At 34.0% G+C, this 19,477-nt stretch overlaps 1 protein-coding gene across 3 annotated transcripts in view; it reads left to right on the plus strand.

Annotated features, from left to right (window-relative positions):
• EPC2 (enhancer of polycomb homolog 2) overlaps positions 1 to 19,477 on the plus strand; it is a 121,097-nt gene that overhangs the window by 77,526 nt on the left and 24,094 nt on the right. For 2 of the 3 annotated variants that reach the window (XM_006935275.5, XM_003990752.6), the window contains exons 3-7: positions 3,301 to 3,446; positions 9,619 to 9,825; positions 15,850 to 15,998; positions 16,776 to 16,908; positions 19,091 to 19,282. In XM_006935275.5, coding sequence (XP_006935337.1) covers positions 3,301 to 3,446; positions 9,619 to 9,825; positions 15,850 to 15,998; positions 16,776 to 16,908; positions 19,091 to 19,282 — 827 coding nt within the window. The remainder of the gene's footprint in view (positions 1 to 3,300; positions 3,447 to 9,618; positions 9,826 to 15,849; positions 15,999 to 16,775; positions 16,909 to 19,090; positions 19,283 to 19,477) is intronic. The other variant, XM_006935276.5, reaches the window with a different exon arrangement.

Below are 19,477 nucleotides of genomic sequence, written 5' to 3' on the forward strand. Positions count from 1 at the left end.
GAAGCACAGGAGATTATGCACTCAAAGATATTGAACTGATTAGGTCCTCCTTGCAAATTCATCTGCCTAAGTCACGCCTTCCTTGGCTGAGGAGAAAGTACAGGGGTAGAGAGAAGCTGAAAGTATTTTTCCTGTACTTTTCCCTCCTGAAGATTTGAGTGGAAATGTGGGGAGCACATATTTCCCCTTAACACAAAATATATAATAGGCATAATATTATGTAGTAGTAATATTCATATTCATAATAATATCATGAAGTAATGGGCAGTAGCTAGCCCATCATTATGTGCCGCATTGAATTGCATGCCACTCGTTTCATACCATGGTCGGTAAAGTCTTTTAATCTGAAAACTTCTTGCCATTTATTTATTAGCTCTGAGAAATTTTCTTGTATTATTACTTCTGGATTCTTCATATTTTCATTGCACTATATAATTATGCCTGTCAGATACTTGCATGTGAATATATCCAAGTAGAAGGTAATCTAAGGGACTTTGAAAGGTACCTTTAACCAGGAGTAATTTTTGAGAGAGAGAGAGAGAGAGAGAGAGAGAGAGAGAGAGAATATGAGAATGAATCCCAAGCAAGCTCTGTGCTGACAGTGCAGCAGAGCCCAATGTGGGGCTCGATCCCATGCACTGTGAGATCATGACCTGAGCTGAAATCAAGATGCTTAATGGACTAAGCCACCCAGGCGCACCTCTCCTTACCCTTTTAAAAACGTATCTTTGGGGCACCTGGGTGGCTCATCAGTTGGGCATCTGACTTTGGTTCAGGTCATGATCTCATGGTTGGTGAGTTCAAGCCCCATGTTGTGCTCTGTGCTGAAAGCTCTGCTTCGGATTCTCTCTCTCTCTCTCTCTCTCTTTCTCTCTCTCTCTCTCTCTCTCTCTCTCTCCCCTTTCTCTCTCTCTCTTCTCTCTCTCTCCTCTCTCTCTCTCTCTCTCTCTCTCTCTCTCTCTCTCTCTCTCTCTGTCCCTCCCCTGCTCCCGCTCTCTCTCTCAAAAATAAATATGTAACAATTTAAAAAATAAATAAAAACGTATCTTTGTGCACTATATAAAAATAATCTGTGCACTTAAAAGAGTATATATGTATACATATATATTCTATTTATATTTTTTAAAAATAAGTGCACATATACACTATTTTGTACCTTAGCTTTTCTCACTTTTTGTTAAGATAGGTGTCTTTCCCTATCAGTATACATACATCATTATCATTCATTTTTAGGGCTTCAGTCTATTCCATGTATGTACAAACCATTATATATACAGTATTTCTGTATTCCCACGTACATTGCTTGTTTTTATATTTTTTACTTCTTACAGTGTCACATCTAATATTCTTGTATATGTATATTTGTCTGTTTGTATATTTATACGATAAATTCCTAGAAATAGAATTGCCAAGTCCAAGAGTAGGTGTCTTTAATTGAACTGAATAGCAGTTTTAATTTCCTCTTCATGGTGTTTGAGATTTCCTTCCTCCATTTATTCCAAAATAGTGTACCATCAAGTTTTAGATCTTTGTCTGTCTGATGGGTGAAATATATCTTGTTGCTGTGTTTGCATTTATTTAATTCGCTTTATGGCTTCTGAGCTTGTACCTACCCAAACATGTTTCCCCTTGCATTTTCCTCTAGCATTTTTTGCATTTTATTTTTTACTATAAAATTTTGTTAAATACATCATTTATTGGTATTAGGAATGAGGTAGAATTCTAACTTAAGTTTTAAAAGGTAACTAGTATGTATAATCCCTTTTTATTAATAATCTCCTTTATCCTCAGTGATTTGAAATACCATTCTTATGATACATACACTTTGCACTTGAGTTTATTTCTAGATTCTTAATTTTCTTAGATAGCTTCTCATTATATTACCAAACTACCATGTTGATAAATATATAACATCTTTTTTTTAATAATTGCTACTATTTTGGCATATATTTCATGATGTTCTATTTTTGATTTTTTAAATCTTAATTCCAGTATAGTTAACATATAGTGCTTTATTAGTTTAAGGTGTACAATATTGTGACTCACCAATTCCATATATTACTCAGTGCTCATCCAAATAAGCGTACTGTTAATCCCCTTCACCTCTTACACCCATCTCCCACCACCTCCCCTCTGGTAACCATCTGTTTTTCTCTATAGTTAAGGGTCTGTTTTTGGTTTGTCTTTCTCTTTTCCCTTTTCCTTTGTTCATTTGTTGTTGTTTTTTTTTCCCTAAATTCTACATATGAGTGAAATCATATGGTATTTTTGTCTCTCTGACTGTCTTGTTGCAGTTAGCATTATACTGTCTAGCTTCATCCATGTTGTTGCAAATTACAAGATTTCAGTTCTTTTTATGGCTGAATAATATTCTGTTATATATATAGCACATCTTGTTGATCTCTTCATCTATCAATGGACACTTGGGCTGCTTCCATACTTGGCTGTTGTAAATAATGCTGCAATAAATGTAGGGGTATTTGAATTCGTGTTTTTGTACTGGGGGTAGATACCCAGTAGTGCAATTACTGGATCATAGGGCAGTTCTGTTTTTAACTTTTCGAGCAATCTCCGTACTGTTTGCCACAGTGGCTCCACCAGTTTGCATTCCCACCAACAGTGCAAGAGAGTTCCTTTTTCTTCACATTCTTGCCAACACTTGTTGTTTCTTGGGTTTTTGATTTTAGCTACTCTGACAGATGTGTGGTGATCTCTCATGTGGTTTTGATTTGTATTTCCCTGATGATGACTGATGTTAAGCATCTTTTCATCTGTCAGTTGGACATTTGTAGGTCTTCTTTGGAGAAACATCAGTTCATGTCTTCTGCCCATTTTTTAATTGGATTATTTGGTTTTTTGGTGTTAAGTTGTGTAAGTTCTTTATATATTTTGGATACTAAGTCTTTATTGAATATGTCACTTGCAGATATCTTCAGTAGGTTGTTGTGATCCTCTATTTTTAAAATAGATTAATTTTAGTTACTGCTTTTACTGTTCTGTTAAACTTTAATTCACATCTATGAATTCAGATTTTATTTTTTCTTACACTGTGCTTCCAGTCTCCGAAACCAATTTTTTGTTTTTGTTTTTGTTTTTGTTTTTTTTTATTTGAGTATAGTTGACATACGATGTATGTTACATTAGTTTTGGGTGTACTCTGAAACCAATTTTTAGATGTCTGCTCATGAGCTTCTCTTTGGTCAATGCGTTGTGATTTAGTAGTATTCTGTGGTCAAATATAAACACACTATAATGCCATAATTTCTCCTCAGTTTGAAGAATTTTTCTTTTCTTTTCTAGCCTTTAATCTAGACAACGAGCAACCAGATTATGATATGGATTCAGAAGATGAGACCTTATTAAATAGACTTAACAGAAAGATGGAAATTAAGCCTTTGCAATTTGAAATTATGATTGACAGACTTGAAAAAGCCAGTTCTAATCAGGTACTGTACCTTGTAAAAATGTCTCCTGTCTTAAAGTTAATCCAGTTAGTGGCTTTATTTTGCATTTTCTTTAGACCTGAGTATATTGCCTTTTAAATTTCCCTGACATCTTAGAATTTCTGTTTACAGTATTCCTTGAACTGAATAATTCAGCATAATTTCTTTGAATAGGAGTATGAATAGTACTATTCTGACTGTTTGGATATAAAAATAATACTAGCTGCAATAGTATTTAATACCTTCTCTATCCTTTTCATAGGACTAAATTTGCTTGGTTGGGTTTTTAAGGCAGATATCTTATACCAAATCTGGCTTAGTTAAGCTCAGATTTATTAAGGTACTCATTATCATTTTAGTTTTACGTATATATTACTTAAAATTTTAAGTGAAGAAAAAATTATTTGCAAAGAAGTAATTTTTTTAGTGGGTCATTCTAAATATGGTATAGAGAATTTAAAAAGGTATGGTCTTTTTGGAAAGCAATTAGGCAGCATATGTTAGGAACCTTAAAATGTGTGTACCTTTTGATTTAGTAATCCTACCTCTAGGAGTCATTCTCAAAAAAAATAACTGGTAAAAATGTCAGATTTTTGAACAAGGATGTTCAGAATAACTTACAAGTTGTCTGTAGGGTAAAATATCACATAGCCATTAAAAATAATTATTTTGAATATTAACAGAAATTGCTCATTATATAATGCTAGATTTCCAAAAAGGATACAGAATTGTTTAAATGCAAAACTCTGAGATTCATTTAAAGTGTTTACATTTATATGTGCGCATTGAATAAAAGATCAAGAAAATCCAACAAAATACCACTATTGGTTCTATTTAAGTGGTAGGATTATTGGTGATTATTATGTTCTTTATTCTGTTTCTGTTTTCCAAATTTACTATAATGAACATGTATAGATTGTTGTAATTAGATTTTAAAAATAAATTGTTTTAAAAAATAATTGCTTGGTGTATCTGTGTGGTGTATTAATATATTAATTGTTATTAATGTAGTAAGAAGTTAGAGATAAAAGTAAACATTTTATAGTAGACTGTTAACACTTTTCAGTAGTTTACCCATTACAAATTCATTATTTTCCTTTACCTCCCAACTAAAGTCCTTTAAATCCTTAAGGCATTACCAGCTATTCAGAACATTTTTCAAAACTTTTCCATTGTGAAATGCCTGCTGCATATTTAGCCTTTCTTCCAGTCTTTTCCCCCCATTTGGATGGAAGGTAATATTTGATGTGCAATCAAAAAAAGTACATTGGAAACCGAATGTTGTAAAATTCAACTTAGTTGGTTTTTTGAAAGACTGTCTTTTTTTATTGGAAATTTGTTTTAATTATCAAATTGAATATTGAAAATATTCTTATTAGTGCTCATAGTTTTCCTAACATTTTGATTACTGGCATCAGGTATAAGTTCATTTTTCTTCTTTATATGCAAACTTCTAGCAATCTTAGGTTCAGTCTTTATTTTGGTATATCTGCTATTTTTCATGATTGCTCAAAAATTACTCTTGGTGGCTGAAGTTATATCCTCAGAAGCCTTCAATGCTCTGTTCTGTAATTTGCTTTCTTTCATTTCCGTCAGTAACTACTTAGTGCTTAGGTGAACAAGGGAGGTGACAGAAGTTCTGCCCTTGGGGAGCTTCTCATCTAAGTGGGGCAGGATAAACAAAACACACGTGAACAATAATACACTTAACTGTCCACATACAATCAACACTATCGTTTTTTAGTTCTTTTTGTTCAGTGACAAGCTTCAAAGCCCTAAAATTGGGTAGGCTCAGAGCATAGTAGCACCTGCTTTTGGCAGTGTAGACAAAGGTAGAAGTTTGCCTTAGGGACAAGATAATGGTCCTGTTATTAGAACTAAGGATTCAAGATACCAAACTCTTCTCATTCCAGGTACCTGAACTATGGATTCACGGATTTCTTTATTTTTCCTTTTTGGCAGCTAACATAGTAGCAGATCTCAAGGCAAGGAATCAAGTTTGTGGTTAAAGCAATATTTATTAGGTTGACAGAGAAAAGACATAAAAGATAGACTGAGACAAAGCTTCTGCTCCCATCATTCTGTGGAGACTACTGCAGTGAAGTCATTATTGAAAATTCCTGTTGCCAAATGCCGCGATTAATTTCAGTCCTCATTCATTTATTTTAATTGAGCTCTCTTTATTTCTTGAAACACCTCACCTTTGCTCTTTGGAATATACTTCATTCTCTTCTGATTTTTTACATTATTTTCTTTGACCATTCCTTCTAATTGTCTTCTACTGAGTCCTTTTCATTAATTTCTGCAAACATCAGGGTTTCTTGAAATTCTGTTCTTGATATTCTTACCTTATGTATTTTGGGATAATATCACCTTAGCAAGCATTTTTCTGAGGGTAATAATACATATATCTTTACCCTTGACTTCCTTCTCAAGCTCCAGGACTTTCTTTTTTCTCTTTTCATGTTGCCTGTTGGCTTCTCCACCTAGATAGTCCCCAGACCTCTCAAGTTTAACTTTTCTGACTTACTCTCTTAACTCCACATGGTCCTGTACTGTATTCCTCATCTCTCCAGTGACTCCCAAAACTCACAATGATGTGGGGTTTTTTTTAATCCCTTCAGTCCCTAAATTTCTAATTCTCACTCTTCTTTTTCCACCTGTATATTCCTTGAATATTTCATCTTTAATTATCTCTTCTCTCACTTCTTCAGTCTTTCTACCTTTGCCCAAAAATATGTCATGGGGTCCCTATTTCCAAGAGAAACCTTTCATTCGACCTCATATTTCTCTATAAAATACTACCCTGTGTCTTTCCTCTTTTTTTTGTCACCAGTTAAATTTTTAAAAGATTAGCTGTATTGTTTAACTCTTACCCATACTACAATCCATTTCAGTTTACTGAAATTGCACCCAGGGCACCATTGACCTTCTCATTGTCATCCATCCATTTCAGCCTGTATCCTACTAAATGTCCCTAGAGTAGTGGGTGCTGTTGACCTCCACATTTCTTGAGTCTTGTCTTCTTCATCTTCTCTTCCGTTTTTCCTCTACATCGTGTTTGTTGCTGTTTCCCTCAATATCTGTCCTCAGAATTTATGCTTGTATCTTAAGCTATCAACACAGGCACTCCCAGATGGAGTATTTTATGATTCTTTCATATATCTTAATGCACTAATACTCAGTTCTAAAGTTCTTATGTTGTTCACTTATTGTTTAAATTGTATTTGCCTTGCGTCCATTGCCATATTTTAAGTTTCTGTAGGTGTGGTTTTATCAATTTTTTTCCTGTCTTTCCTACAAGCTATATAACACAATGGTGGACTGATAGGAGTTGATTATTAACTACTTATTGCTTAATTGACTATATTAAAAAAACATTAATTTTATGCATAATTTATTCATTTGTGTATTATAAATGTGTTTATTGAAATTGCTAAGCCATAAATCTGTATGTAAGCAAACTAAATGATCTTTGTCTTCATGGAGCTAGTAGTAGTCTAGAAGAAAAGCCCACTAGTAGAATAATTTTTAATCTCCTCACTTCCGGGCCCCCAAAGTAAGGAAACCAAACAACTCCGAGCTGTCTTAAAAATAATAAATTTTACCACAGACCTTTTTATCAAGTAAATAGTGGTCTCCACTGCTTTCTGGTAGAAAGTGTTAAATGGCAGAAGTTTTTTCTTAAGATAGAAAAGTAGTAAGATTCTGATTTTGTGGATATTTAATCGTGTGTCATAATTTGAGACTGTGCAAATAGTTTTTGCCCATTCAAACTGATGCTGTCACTGTGATCATAATGATGCCAGTGACACTAATTGCCTTAGAATAGCTAAAGATACTTTTAACAGAATGGTTAAAATAAAAATTTACTGTATAGCAACATAAAAACATCAGTCAACTGAGAAAATACAGTTAACACTGGAAAGAAAGGTCAGGATCTTTAACTGTAAACAATGTATTGAATTCTTGTTACCTGAGGTATAAAGAGGGTATGTATCAACCAGGCAGAAGGACATTCCTAGAAGGAACAAGAAGTACCAGAGAAGGAGACCTGAGGCAATGTTTTAATCCCATGACACTTCCTGCAGGAGATAGGAAGCAGTGTTATTCTGGTAGTAATGTTGGATAAGAAACTCATTACCGCTCTGCAGCTTGATGGAAAGAAACCTATCCTCCTCCACACTCTAGAGTTAGAGTATAATTAGTGAAGGTTACAAGATTTTATCAGAAGCAGAATGACCACAAACAGCTGAAGGTGTGTAGCATATCACACCATTGGTCCCCAGAGCACATGAGAGCTGCTCGTAATGCTATGATGCTGTAAGCATGAGGTCGAGTTTTTGGTTTTTGTGTTTTATTAAGGTGTGGTTTTTTTAATTATTCTTTTTTTTTTTTAAGTTTATTTATTTAGAGAGCGAGCAGGGGAGGGGCAGAGAGAGAGGGAGAGAATCCCAAGCAGGCTCCACGCTGTCAGTGCAGAGTCCGACGCAGGGCTTGATCTCATGAACTGTGAGACCATGACCTGAGCAGAGATTGAGAGTCAGACGCTTAACCGACAGAGCCACTCAGATGTCCTAAGGTAGAATTTTACTGGATCCAGAAAGTTTGATTCTTATTCTACCACTGGCCTTGTAGACTTTGGGCCGTTCCAGAGAACTTGAGCTAACAGAGTTGCCCATTTAGAGTGATGTTTGGAAATATTGCTGCTTTTGGTTTGGTCTCTTATTCCAGGCTGTGGCCCTCCACTTTAAAGACCAAGTTACTCAGACTCTCAGATGAGTTGAAGCTGACTCCACTGAGACATTGAACAAGCCAAAGTATGGCCACATATAATTTCATTACACTAAAAGTAATCATTACATGGACTAGAATGCTTGAGTTGACATTGTCAGTGTAGTCTCTTCCTGTGGCCAATCTTGGCAGCCAAATTATAGTAAGAAACCAACTAATTAATTAACCCTGGTAATCACCATCACAGGACTGGAAATCCAAATGATTATTGCATTTATTCTATGAAGTTATACCAGTATGAGAAATCAGAGATCAAATTTATTTGGTGGGTCATGCCGTCTTCCATTGACTTCATATAACCCTCATATTGATTCATATGTTGATCTTACAGTTTCATTGAGAAAATTTTTCCCTTAATTTCTGAGTTTCAGGGAAACATTTGTTAGGAGATATCTCAACTTGTTTTGAAAATGAATCTTCATTTCCAAAGTGATAAAGTAGAAAGATTGTGATAACAGCACTTCGTTGACGTTTTCCAGCCTTAACTCCATGATCTTTTTCTAGAGTTCCCTGTAAATGGGCATGGATAACCCATAATCCATCCTGCTCAAGCTGATCAGTCTTCACAAGGAACAAGGAAACAGATGTGACCAAGCAAATTTTTACAAACCTTAGTTTGAGATATGTCAACATTATGTTGACTGTATTGATAACAGAGAAGGACATCCTTGAGATACCTGTGTCAAAACTCCAAGGGAATCATCTGAGGGCTGCTGTCACAGACGTAACAATGTTATTAGCAGAATGAGTGTTGAGAACAAGGATTCTCTAGTACTAAAGTAGCTTCGCTAGAAGAATTGCCTTTATATGTAATTCATACAAGAAATTCAAGATTGCTTAATGTTAAACCTCTGGAAACATGCTAAGTTTATTCTTTCACAGTTGCAAAAGAAAGTTGTTATATTAGTTGTAATATATTAGAAGATATTAATCTTTCATTGTAAATAGATATAGAAAAACCTTCTGTATCTTCTGGTTTCTGTTGGAAAACAAAAGCACAGAAAGAACCTAGTAGACTGTTGAAAACTAGATCTTCAAATGTATAGAATCACAGATTATCAGATTTTTGATGGACCCGAGGTGTCTTCTAGTCCAAGACTTACCTGAGGCGTAGATCTGTTGCAGTCTTCCCAAGTACTGTTCATTCAGTCTTCTTAAGTATTTTAAGTTGTGGTTCTTACTACCTCTTAGGGCAAAATGTAAATTTTTGAATGAATCTCCTTATTAACAAATCCTTTGTTAGATTGAATTGAATTCTGTTTTACTGCGATCATGATGTCTGGTCATCGTTAGACTGATCACCTTTTTTTCTATAGGAATAGTTTAACTTTGATTTCTCATTTTCAAACATAGTTGATGACAATTTGTGTTTTTCATTTAGCTTGTAACACTTCAGGAAGCAAAACTGCTGCTAAACGAAGATGATTACCTTATTAAAGCTGTGTATGACTACTGGGTAAGAAAACGTAAAAACTGTAGAGGGCCGTCCCTCATTCCTCAGATAAAACAAGAGAAAAGAGATGGCTCCACCAACAATGACCCTTATGTTGCCTTTCGGAGGAGAACAGAGAAAATGCAAACTCGAAAGGTAATGGGCAAATTAGATTTAATTAGTATGCCTTAATAGTATTTAAGATCAATTTTTTTCTGCTAATAATTTCAATAATTTTGAATACCTTGAACATAAAGAGGAGCTAATAACATTGTTGAACCAAATGTTAGAAATCCTGCTCTTCAGTAGCTTCTGTTGGTACAATAACCAATATCCATGCCCTTTATAGTCTCCTGATTTTACCATTTCAGACTTACAGTTGAAGTAGTAAAAGGAATTCTGTATCTTTATGTATCTCAGAAATTTGAGCTCTTCAGGAAACTATACATTTTATACATATCCTCTTGTTTGGGAAGCTTAAGAGCTTATAGCTCTTTTGAAACCATATTCTAATTCTTGGGTATAAAAAAGAACTTGACTCCCTTTAGCTACTGCGGGGTCATGGGAAGGAAGGAAAGGTTCTTTTCAAGCCTGTTCTTCCCATAGTCAGAAGTAACAGTGGAATCTTTTTCTTCTTTTCTGAGTTGTCAGTTGTGTCAGATTTCTAATTGATGAACTTGTCCCCATCTGCCTTTCACAAGCAGTGTGAGCCAGAATTTTACATAAGAGAATACAGGGTCTCATGCTGTGGAATGATATGTTATAGAAGAAAGTGTTATTGTACAGGTGGTATTCATTGTCTTCTATTTCTCATAATTAACAGTAAACACCATACACAATAACACATTCTCTAGCATTGCAAAAAATTAGAACATATAAATGTAAAAGCCATGAGGAATTATGATGGGAGGCAAAGCCTTTTCTATGGATTCCTGTTTCTCCTAACATGAAAAGCTTGTCCTTGTCAGTTGTGAATGTAACAGCTGTGAAACATAACAGCTGCCAGGAATAGTATATTTTAGGAAAAATTCTACTACCGGTTAATAACCAGTTTCTGTAAGTCTGTCTTAGATGTCCCAAGTTTAGATGACATTGCCTAAACCAGGCTAAGTTTTCAATTTGGCGTTTTAGTTCTTAGATAAGATAGTCTGAGATATTTTATGAAAGTGTAACGTCTTGCTTAGAAAAGATTGGAATGAGGTAAATTTGTAAATATAGGCAATTAGACATGAGGAAGGGGAAGTTTACCTGAATCATTGAAAAATATGAACTACTAATTCCTTTTTAAAAGAAATGTAATTAATTCAGATACATTCCTAAACAGATTTTTAGCAGTGTCTTTTGAAGGAAGTATAGCATTAGACTTTCAGTGAGTGGGTGTGAAGAACTGAAAACTAGGCAGTATTTATTAACATGTAAACAACATTTTAAGTGTTTAAATCAGCTTTATTCTTAAATAGGTTAAATCACTGTTTTCTAACCAGTGCATATTGGGAATTGCTAGTAGTGCATTCCAATGTATAGGTGCTTTCATTGTGCAATAACTAGTATTGCTTTTTCCTGACACTCTGATTTCTACCCTTTCTCTTGCCTGTTATTTTCACCTTCCTCTGCAGAGTGGTACATTTTCTTTTCCAGTAGTCTTTTTATTCCTCTCTGTTTTCAATTTTGGGACCAAAGACTTTTCCCCTTCATGCACACTGATGCTGCTTCAAAATGTTTATGGTTCAAAATGAGAAAGTTGGGAACGCAGTCAACAATGAATACCCCTAGATGTTCCAGAGGTGGGCAAGCACTGGGATCTGCAAAAATGAATACTGCTAGCAAAGGTTCTCTACTTTTTTGTTTCCACAGATTGAAAACACATGTATAACTACATACAGAGGTGCTAAAATAAAGGACTTCTGAAATATTTGCTTGGCAGGCTAGAATTTAATTTTAATTTGGTAAACTAATATTTAATTTGGGAGTGCTTGAGTACTTTTAGGACATTCTTAAATGAGACAGTCTTAAGGCACCAACATGTCTGAAAGTGCTGATTGGGAAGTCTTAAATCAGCATGTGTGTTTAATATGTTTAACCCCATATATACAACTGTTAACATCTGTGCTTTCTCTCCTCCCTCTCTGTGGCCCAGAATAAACAAGAAAGACAAGAGAGGAAGCTCAAAGTAGTTGTTCTCAGTCTGGCCACATGTAACAATCTCCTGTGAATTATCCTTGGTTATAAAAAGGTCTCCAGTTAAATCTAAAGTGCAGCAGTTTGAGAACTACTTCCCTGAAGATTGGGCAGTAGGTCAGAACTATAATATGTAACTGGGAATAGGGAAAAAAGAGTTGGTCCAGAGCAGAGACCATTGTGAGGAACGGTAAAGGAAGTGAATAGATTTGAAAACAGGGATAGGGCCATCTTAAAAGCACAGAAAAGATATCAGTATGAATTCATTGTTTTTAATAGATCTGTGAATGTATGTGTACATACATATATTACAGGTGTATTTTCTAGCTCTGTTCGCTGAGTCTAGAAGCAATGATACTCAGTAGCAGTGAGCATGCCTAGCATGTAGATCTTGATTTCTAAATGCCATTTTCCATCAAAAGGAACCAGAAATCCTTAGAAAAATAGTGTTTCCAGGTCTAGGGCTGGGAAATACAAAGATAACGCTTGAAACATTCTGTTACGCCAGAAAGTAAGACTGTTGATTAAAGATAAAAGCATGTTGGACCCATGTCAGAAGGCCTCAAGAGCCAGCTTGAAGGGGGACTCTACTAACCAGATGTGGGAAAGTTTTAAATGTCAAAATAAATAATGAATAACCCATAGTAACCCATGAGTCCATACTAATATAAATGGATGGATAGATGGATGGAGGGTGGGCGGGAGGGACGGATGGATGAATGGATGGTTGGTTGGTAGAGTGACTGATAAAAGAGAAGGGAACACTTTTCCTTACAGTAGAACTTTAAAATTTCCAAGTTTCAGTAGAATGATGAAGTTTGAAAATCACCATTTGGCCGCCACGATAGTAATAATTGTTTCAGGCAAAAGTTAGAATCAGTGGATACTACATTAGTGGGAGGAAATTTGGTGAGAAACAAGGTACATAATCCTACAGTGTCCTTTTTAATTAAAAATAGTAATTTGACTAAAGGAACCTGACAGCATCTTAATCAAGGGATAAAAATTACCATCAACAGTAATGGGACAAATAGTTATCATTTAACTCCTGATTTAAGAGACAGATACAATGATCACTTCTGTGATAATCCTATGAAGAATACATAACCTGAATTTAATTGTGGGGAAACATTGAAGAAACCCATAATGAGGAACATCCTACAAAATAAGTGGCCTCTATTTAAAAATGTCAAGATTATGATCACTATAGAAAGTCAAAGGAACTATTCCAAATTATAGGACGTTAAAGAGACATGACAGCTAAGTGCAATTGTAATCCTGAATCAGACCCTAGACCAGGAAAAAATTTACTGTTATGAGTGAATTTAATAATAAAAATAATTGTCCTGCTAATGTCCTTCATAGCATCAATTACGTAAACATATAAAAATACATATTTAACAATTATATTTATTGCTATAAAGGACATTAGTAGGACAACCAGTGAAACATGAATAAAGTGTTTAAATTAGATAATACGATAACATCAGTGTTAATTTCTTGATTTCGATAATGGTTACTGGTTATATAAGAGAGTATCATTGTTTCTAGAAAGTACATATTAAAGTGCTTAGAGATAAAGGGACAGTACACATCCCAACCATTCTCAAAAAATGTTTTTTAAATAGGGGTACCTGGGTGGCTCAGTCAGTTAAGCATCCGACTCTTGATTTTGGCTCAGGTCATGAGCTCACAGTTGGTGAGTTTGAGCCCCGCATTCATTCTCTCTCTCTCTCTCTCCCTCCCTCCCTCCCTCCCTCCCTTTCTCCCTTTCTCTCTCCCCCTTTCTCTCTCCCCCTCCCTCTCTGTCTGTCTCTGTCTCTCTCTCTCTCAAAATAAACTCTAAAAAAATATGCTAATTTTGCATATTTGTGTATGTGTTTATTATACATTCATGTGTATGTGCCTTAGTCCGTTTAGGCTGCTGTAACAAAAAACACCATAGACTGAGTGCTTTAAGCAACAAATATTTATTTGTCACAGTTCTAGAGGCTTGAAGGTCCTAGATACAGGTACTAGCAGATTCAGTGTCTGGTGAGGGCCTACTTGCTGATTCAGAAGTGATCATCTTACTGTGTCCTCACATGGTGGAAGGAGTAAGAGAAAGAGCTCTTTGAGGTCTCTTTTATAAGAGCACAAATTCATTTGTGAGGACTCCTCCCTCATGACCTAATCACCTCCCAAAGGCCCTACCTCTAAATACCATCACATTGGGGCCTTGGAGTTTCAAAATGAATTTTCAGAGGACACAAACATTTTAGTTCCTCGCAACATAGACTAAATAAATACATACAGAGACAGAGATAAAACAAATGTAAAATAATAAATAACATTTGAGCAATCTGGATGAAAATACAGAAGAATTGTTCATACTATTTTTTTAACTTTATGTAAATATGAAATTATTTCAAAATAAAAAGTAAAAAAACAGAGAGGACTAGAGAAAGGAAAAATTAGTAAGGGTAGTTAATTTGGGCCAAAAGAGAGCAGAAAATGAATGGTTAAGACAGGGCAGAGGCATATAGTCCACAAAAAACACTTAGTGAAGAGGGGGGTGATCTTAAAAGGTTCTGGTGCACTTTTGAATATTGTTCAGCTGGCATGTAGCCTTATATTATTACTCATCTTTTGAATCTGTATGTCTCATTCTTACTAGACTGTAAGCCTTTTGAGGATAGGGGACATGTGCAGTACTCTGTACAAGGGGACACTTTAATATTTGCTCTTGGTAATGTTAATTTTTTTTTTTCAATTGGGACGTATTTCTGCCTGCTTGCCAAGTTTTCTTGCTTAAAACCATGCTGTAGATTTTGCCTTTTGTCACATAGTACTGAAGGGGTAAAAAAATTAATTTCCTTTTGATGAAATAAAATAATGACTAATATAACATTTAAAATACTTGGTACGCAGTACCTTAACGAGATTTAGTTTAGGTTATGTTTTATAGGTGATGATTAAGTTTCAAATACAAGAAACTATACATTAAAGAAAAAAGTAAAACTTTGAATCTTTAAGTTTTATTTTCTGTTTTATAATCCTCCAATATGAAACCTGGCTTCAGGTTCTTTCTAATGTCATTGTATTATTAACTCAAGGATGGGAAGATTGCTTAAGTGCAGTGTCTGGATACATAGAATGAGAGGTGGTAATGGTCTGTTTTTAAACAAATAGTTCCATGCCTACTATAAATATTCTATGGTTATTTGATTAAACACAATATTTTATATTAACAGTAACTTTTATGCAAATAGTTGCTAATTACAACTGAGCCTTTTTTCATTATTAAGCAGGACTTTGATTTGGAGTTGTTCAAATTAAATCTCAGGCTTCACAGTGGGACCTTCTTAACAACACTCTGAAATTTAGAGTTTTCACTTGTTTTCTGCCCTGCAGTGAGGTGTTATTACTTTGAAACATGACAGTCCAGTTCTTTGAGATACTTTATATCCTACTTTCAGTTTTATATCTGAGTTTCTGATAGGAAGTTTTGCTTGTCATTGTCATTGTGAGTGTTTACATTGTGGTGTATTGAACCTTCCAACCTGCAGTTACAGAGGTGAATGATAGAGACCCATTTTGGCTTTTTTTTTTTTTTTTTTTGGTAGGTAACCTTGATTTAACAGAACTGTTTCTGTCACTGGAAAATGCCTTGCATCAATTTCAGTGGACTGCATTTTCTGATTGATACACTAGGTTTTGTTTCAGGCAGTCTTCTAAAAATGTGTGTACGTTGGAATTATCCCTTCTATCATTCCATCTTTTCAACAGTGGGCAGCATTTTTTTTTTTAATATTTGAGAGATACTTGCTTGTACTTCTGTTTTCAGAGTTAAATAGGTTCTCTTATGTAGTTGCTGTTTAAGATGATTTTTAACATTTTTATATTTAATACTTTTTTAACATTTTGCTTTATGAAACAGTTTTGGATCTCATAAGATTTTGTTGAATGAAAATGGAATGATGATTGGATTGTTTATTCTTCTAATATTGTTGTTTTCAACAGAATCGTAAGAATGATGAAGCCTCTTATGAAAAGATGTTGAAACTGAGACGAGAGTTTAGTAGAGCCATAACAATTTTGGAAATGATTAAGAGAAGAGAGAAAACAAAACGAGAATTATTGCACTTAACCTTAGAAGTTGTGGAAAAAAGGTAACCTTGCTGCTGTTGTATACTAATGGTAGCTTTAGCTAAATGATGGTCAGAATATAACCAAATGATTTGTTTTATTTTTTGCCATGCTTTAAAACAGTTAAAATGGATTCTTAAATGAAATCTACATTTTTTGAAGAATCCGGGTATTGCTAGTTTTTTTTAAGTTAGATTATCAGTTTGGATTGCGAATTTGGGGTATATTTTTGTGTGTATTATGTGTAGATCCTCTAATATACTTAATTTTTTTCAGAATCCTTTAGTTTTATTTAGAAAAGAATCTAGAGATCATTTTGTCCATCCTTTTTATTAAAGTTTCTATTAAAATTTGAGGGAAATGAATGTTTAAATGATTTTATTTTCTAACTAGGTAGAAAACATTTTTTGTTTCAACGCATTTTAAAAATGTGTCTCTAATGCAGTAGTCCTTTTCCTGCATAACTAAATAGACTAAACTACACCTGACAGAATTTTATGTGATTCCTGAGGTAAGCATTCTAAACATCATTTCCCACTGTTTGAAAATATTAAATATATGAGAAATTTGTCTTCTGTATACCTTAGAGGGTTTTTTGGTTTTTTGTCTTACTATATCCCAAATATGAACTTCTTTATTCCTGTAAATTTTCTTTCAAGAATAATCTTTTTTTAAAAGAATAATCTGACTAATTAATTAGTTGTGTTCTAGTTAATTGCGATATCATTGGGTTTTTTTTTTTTTTTCTAATTTATTTTTCAACTACAAAACATTTTCTTATATTTTGTGACCTTTTCAAGATATCATTTGGGAGACTATGGCGGTGAAATCCTTAATGAAGTGAAAATCAATAGATCAGAAAAAGAGTTATATGCCACTCCAGCAACTCTTCATAATGGAAATCATCACAAAGTCCAAGAATGTAAAACTAAGGTGAATATCCTCTGGGGAGAAGCATATATGATAATATTGTTTAGACAATTAGGGGTTTCATCAGCTGTCTTAGTATAGTTTGGTTAAAGAACAAAGTAATTAACATGGGTTAGTTTTTACTATTAGCCAGGCACTTTGCTAGGAATTTTTACATACATATTAACTCATTAATTGTTATAGCAGCCCATTGACACAGATTTTATCTCTGAGTGACTTCTAGATTATATAGCTAACAAGTGGCTGATTCGAGATTTAGGTCTAGGTCTAACACCAAAAACCATGTGTTTTTCACTGTGCTATCTGCTTCTCTAGAGAATATGGGTAATTAAAGTTGAGTTGTTATCACTAGCCTTAGCAAATCCTGCGTTGTAGTGGCAGGCATCAAAATCTAAGATTAAAGCTTTCTTCATTGAGACTATTTATTATTGAAAGTTATTCTTAGTTTCATTATCACTTCCAGAATCAACTGCTATCTACTTTGAGTGATTTGAAGAAGTCCTGTAACTTCCAGATGCTATTTTCTTCGCTAATAAAGAGCCAGATTCAGTGATTATTTAAGCCTTTTAGACTTCAAGAAATTGTATCTATTCAGTATTCACTTGGTACATTAATTAAAGTATTCATTAATAAAACCTTTAAGGAGCTTAGATTTAACTAAGAAATAGGTATTGACTGAGCATTTAGACAGTGGAACTTTGTATATAGCAAGATTTAAAAAGCAACATAGGGTGTTTGTGGAAAATTCATCTTTTAAAAATGTACACAATTCTTACTTTTCCTGGGTTCGTTGTTAAAGGTCAAAGAAGAATGTGGAGCAGGAAGACTCCTCCTTTAATCAGCTGATGTCAATTCAAACACAAAAGTTCTTTCTTATTAATCACAGGCATCTAGCCCACCTACTTGATTCTTTTTAAAACACACTTGCCTCTATAGCCAAAAATGTTATCAGTGCAATAAATGTTATTTTCTAAGTTATTTTTTAAAATCCATTTTATATAAACCAATGCTTTTTCCAAGTATATGATTGGTAGAGAAGATGAAGATCTCAACCTGAAATTACTGACAGAATCAGCCTTTCCTATATTATAGGTTTTTATTTTAGATCATCTGTAGGAAAAACACTGAGAATGTTTACTAGTGTTAGAGATACGGTTGCTCATTCATTGTTGATCCACCCCATTACACATAGCTAACTTTATTTACCTTGTCACACATCCCACCTTAAAATATAGGTAGTTTCGAAGAGGGTGAGGTTTTCTTTTTGATGCCATAGATTTAACCATTGTAGGAAACCTAGCTATATCACTAAATAATTTGCCATTTAAGCAACATTTTCATTGTATGTACCATTTTTGACCCTGCTGTAGTTTTAACAAAAATGTGGACTACACGGGAAAATGTAGAACCTCTTAAATATTTTTTCACTTCAATATTGCTTGTACTTTGGTGCTCTATTAGAACAATCATTTCCAAACTTTTAAGTAGTAGAACCCTATTTATTAAGAGGAATACCACTATGTATGTCAAAACAGATAGTAACAGAGCTTCTCTGCTGAGGGGTGGAAAGCAGGGGGCGCTGGAAACCCACCCCATATGTCAGTCTGGTTGCCAGATGACCTCTAAAGTGCTATCACAGAACTCTAGGGTACTTGAGAACAGTTTGATTACTGTTCAGTTGAGGCAGTAATTCTAAAACGAATTTTTTTCTAGTTAATAAACTCATTTTCCTCAAAAAGATTACCAGCCATAGACATTTTTAAAAATTGAAAGTAAGTGTAGAAATAAATTAATGAATTTATAATCTAATTCAAGTTATTTTTCAAATAAATTTATTAATCATCATTAATACAGTGGATTTAAATAAAATTAAAATTAAATGTAAGTGCTTTTAAATGCTGGATTGCATAATAATAGAGTAATTTTTTTAAATCACTAACATCATAGTTAAAGTATAAATAACAATATAAAAAGCAAATTTAGGTACCATTATTATTTTTAATCACAACTTGAAAAAAGTAAAACATTTTTCAATTTATGACCACAATTTTTGCATATTAAAAACAGTAAATAAAATCACCTCCTGGGTAAAAATGTATGTTTTTCAAAGAGCAGTATAGTTTTTCATGATTTCTAAAATGATTTTCATTTCTTCCTTTTGGGGGAAAAATCGTCATGTAAACAGCACCCTCATCATTTGTCTTTGAAAGAAGAGGCTTCTGATGTGGTTCGTCAAAAGAAGAAGTACCCAAAGAAGCCTAAAGCAGAGGCTTTGATAACATCTCAGCAACCCACTCCTGAGACATTGCCTGTGATCAATAAGAGTGACATTAAGCAATATGACTTTCACAGCTCAGATGAAGATGAATTTCCACAGGTGCTTGTTTTAAAACTATTTTAAAGACATTTCCTTCTAGTCTTTTATATTGCTATATTTTAAAACATAATTGACCTCTTAGTTTTGATTCTTACTTTCTTCACCTAATGTTGTATAGCATAAACATTTTCCACATTATTTATGTAGCCACTCATGTGGTATTTACTTTCCATTATATTCTCTCAATTGGATAGA

This window comes from Felis catus, chromosome C1 (assembly GCF_018350175.1).
Source record: "Felis catus isolate Fca126 chromosome C1, F.catus_Fca126_mat1.0, whole genome shotgun sequence".
Taxonomy (NCBI): domain Eukaryota; kingdom Metazoa; phylum Chordata; class Mammalia; order Carnivora; family Felidae; genus Felis; species Felis catus.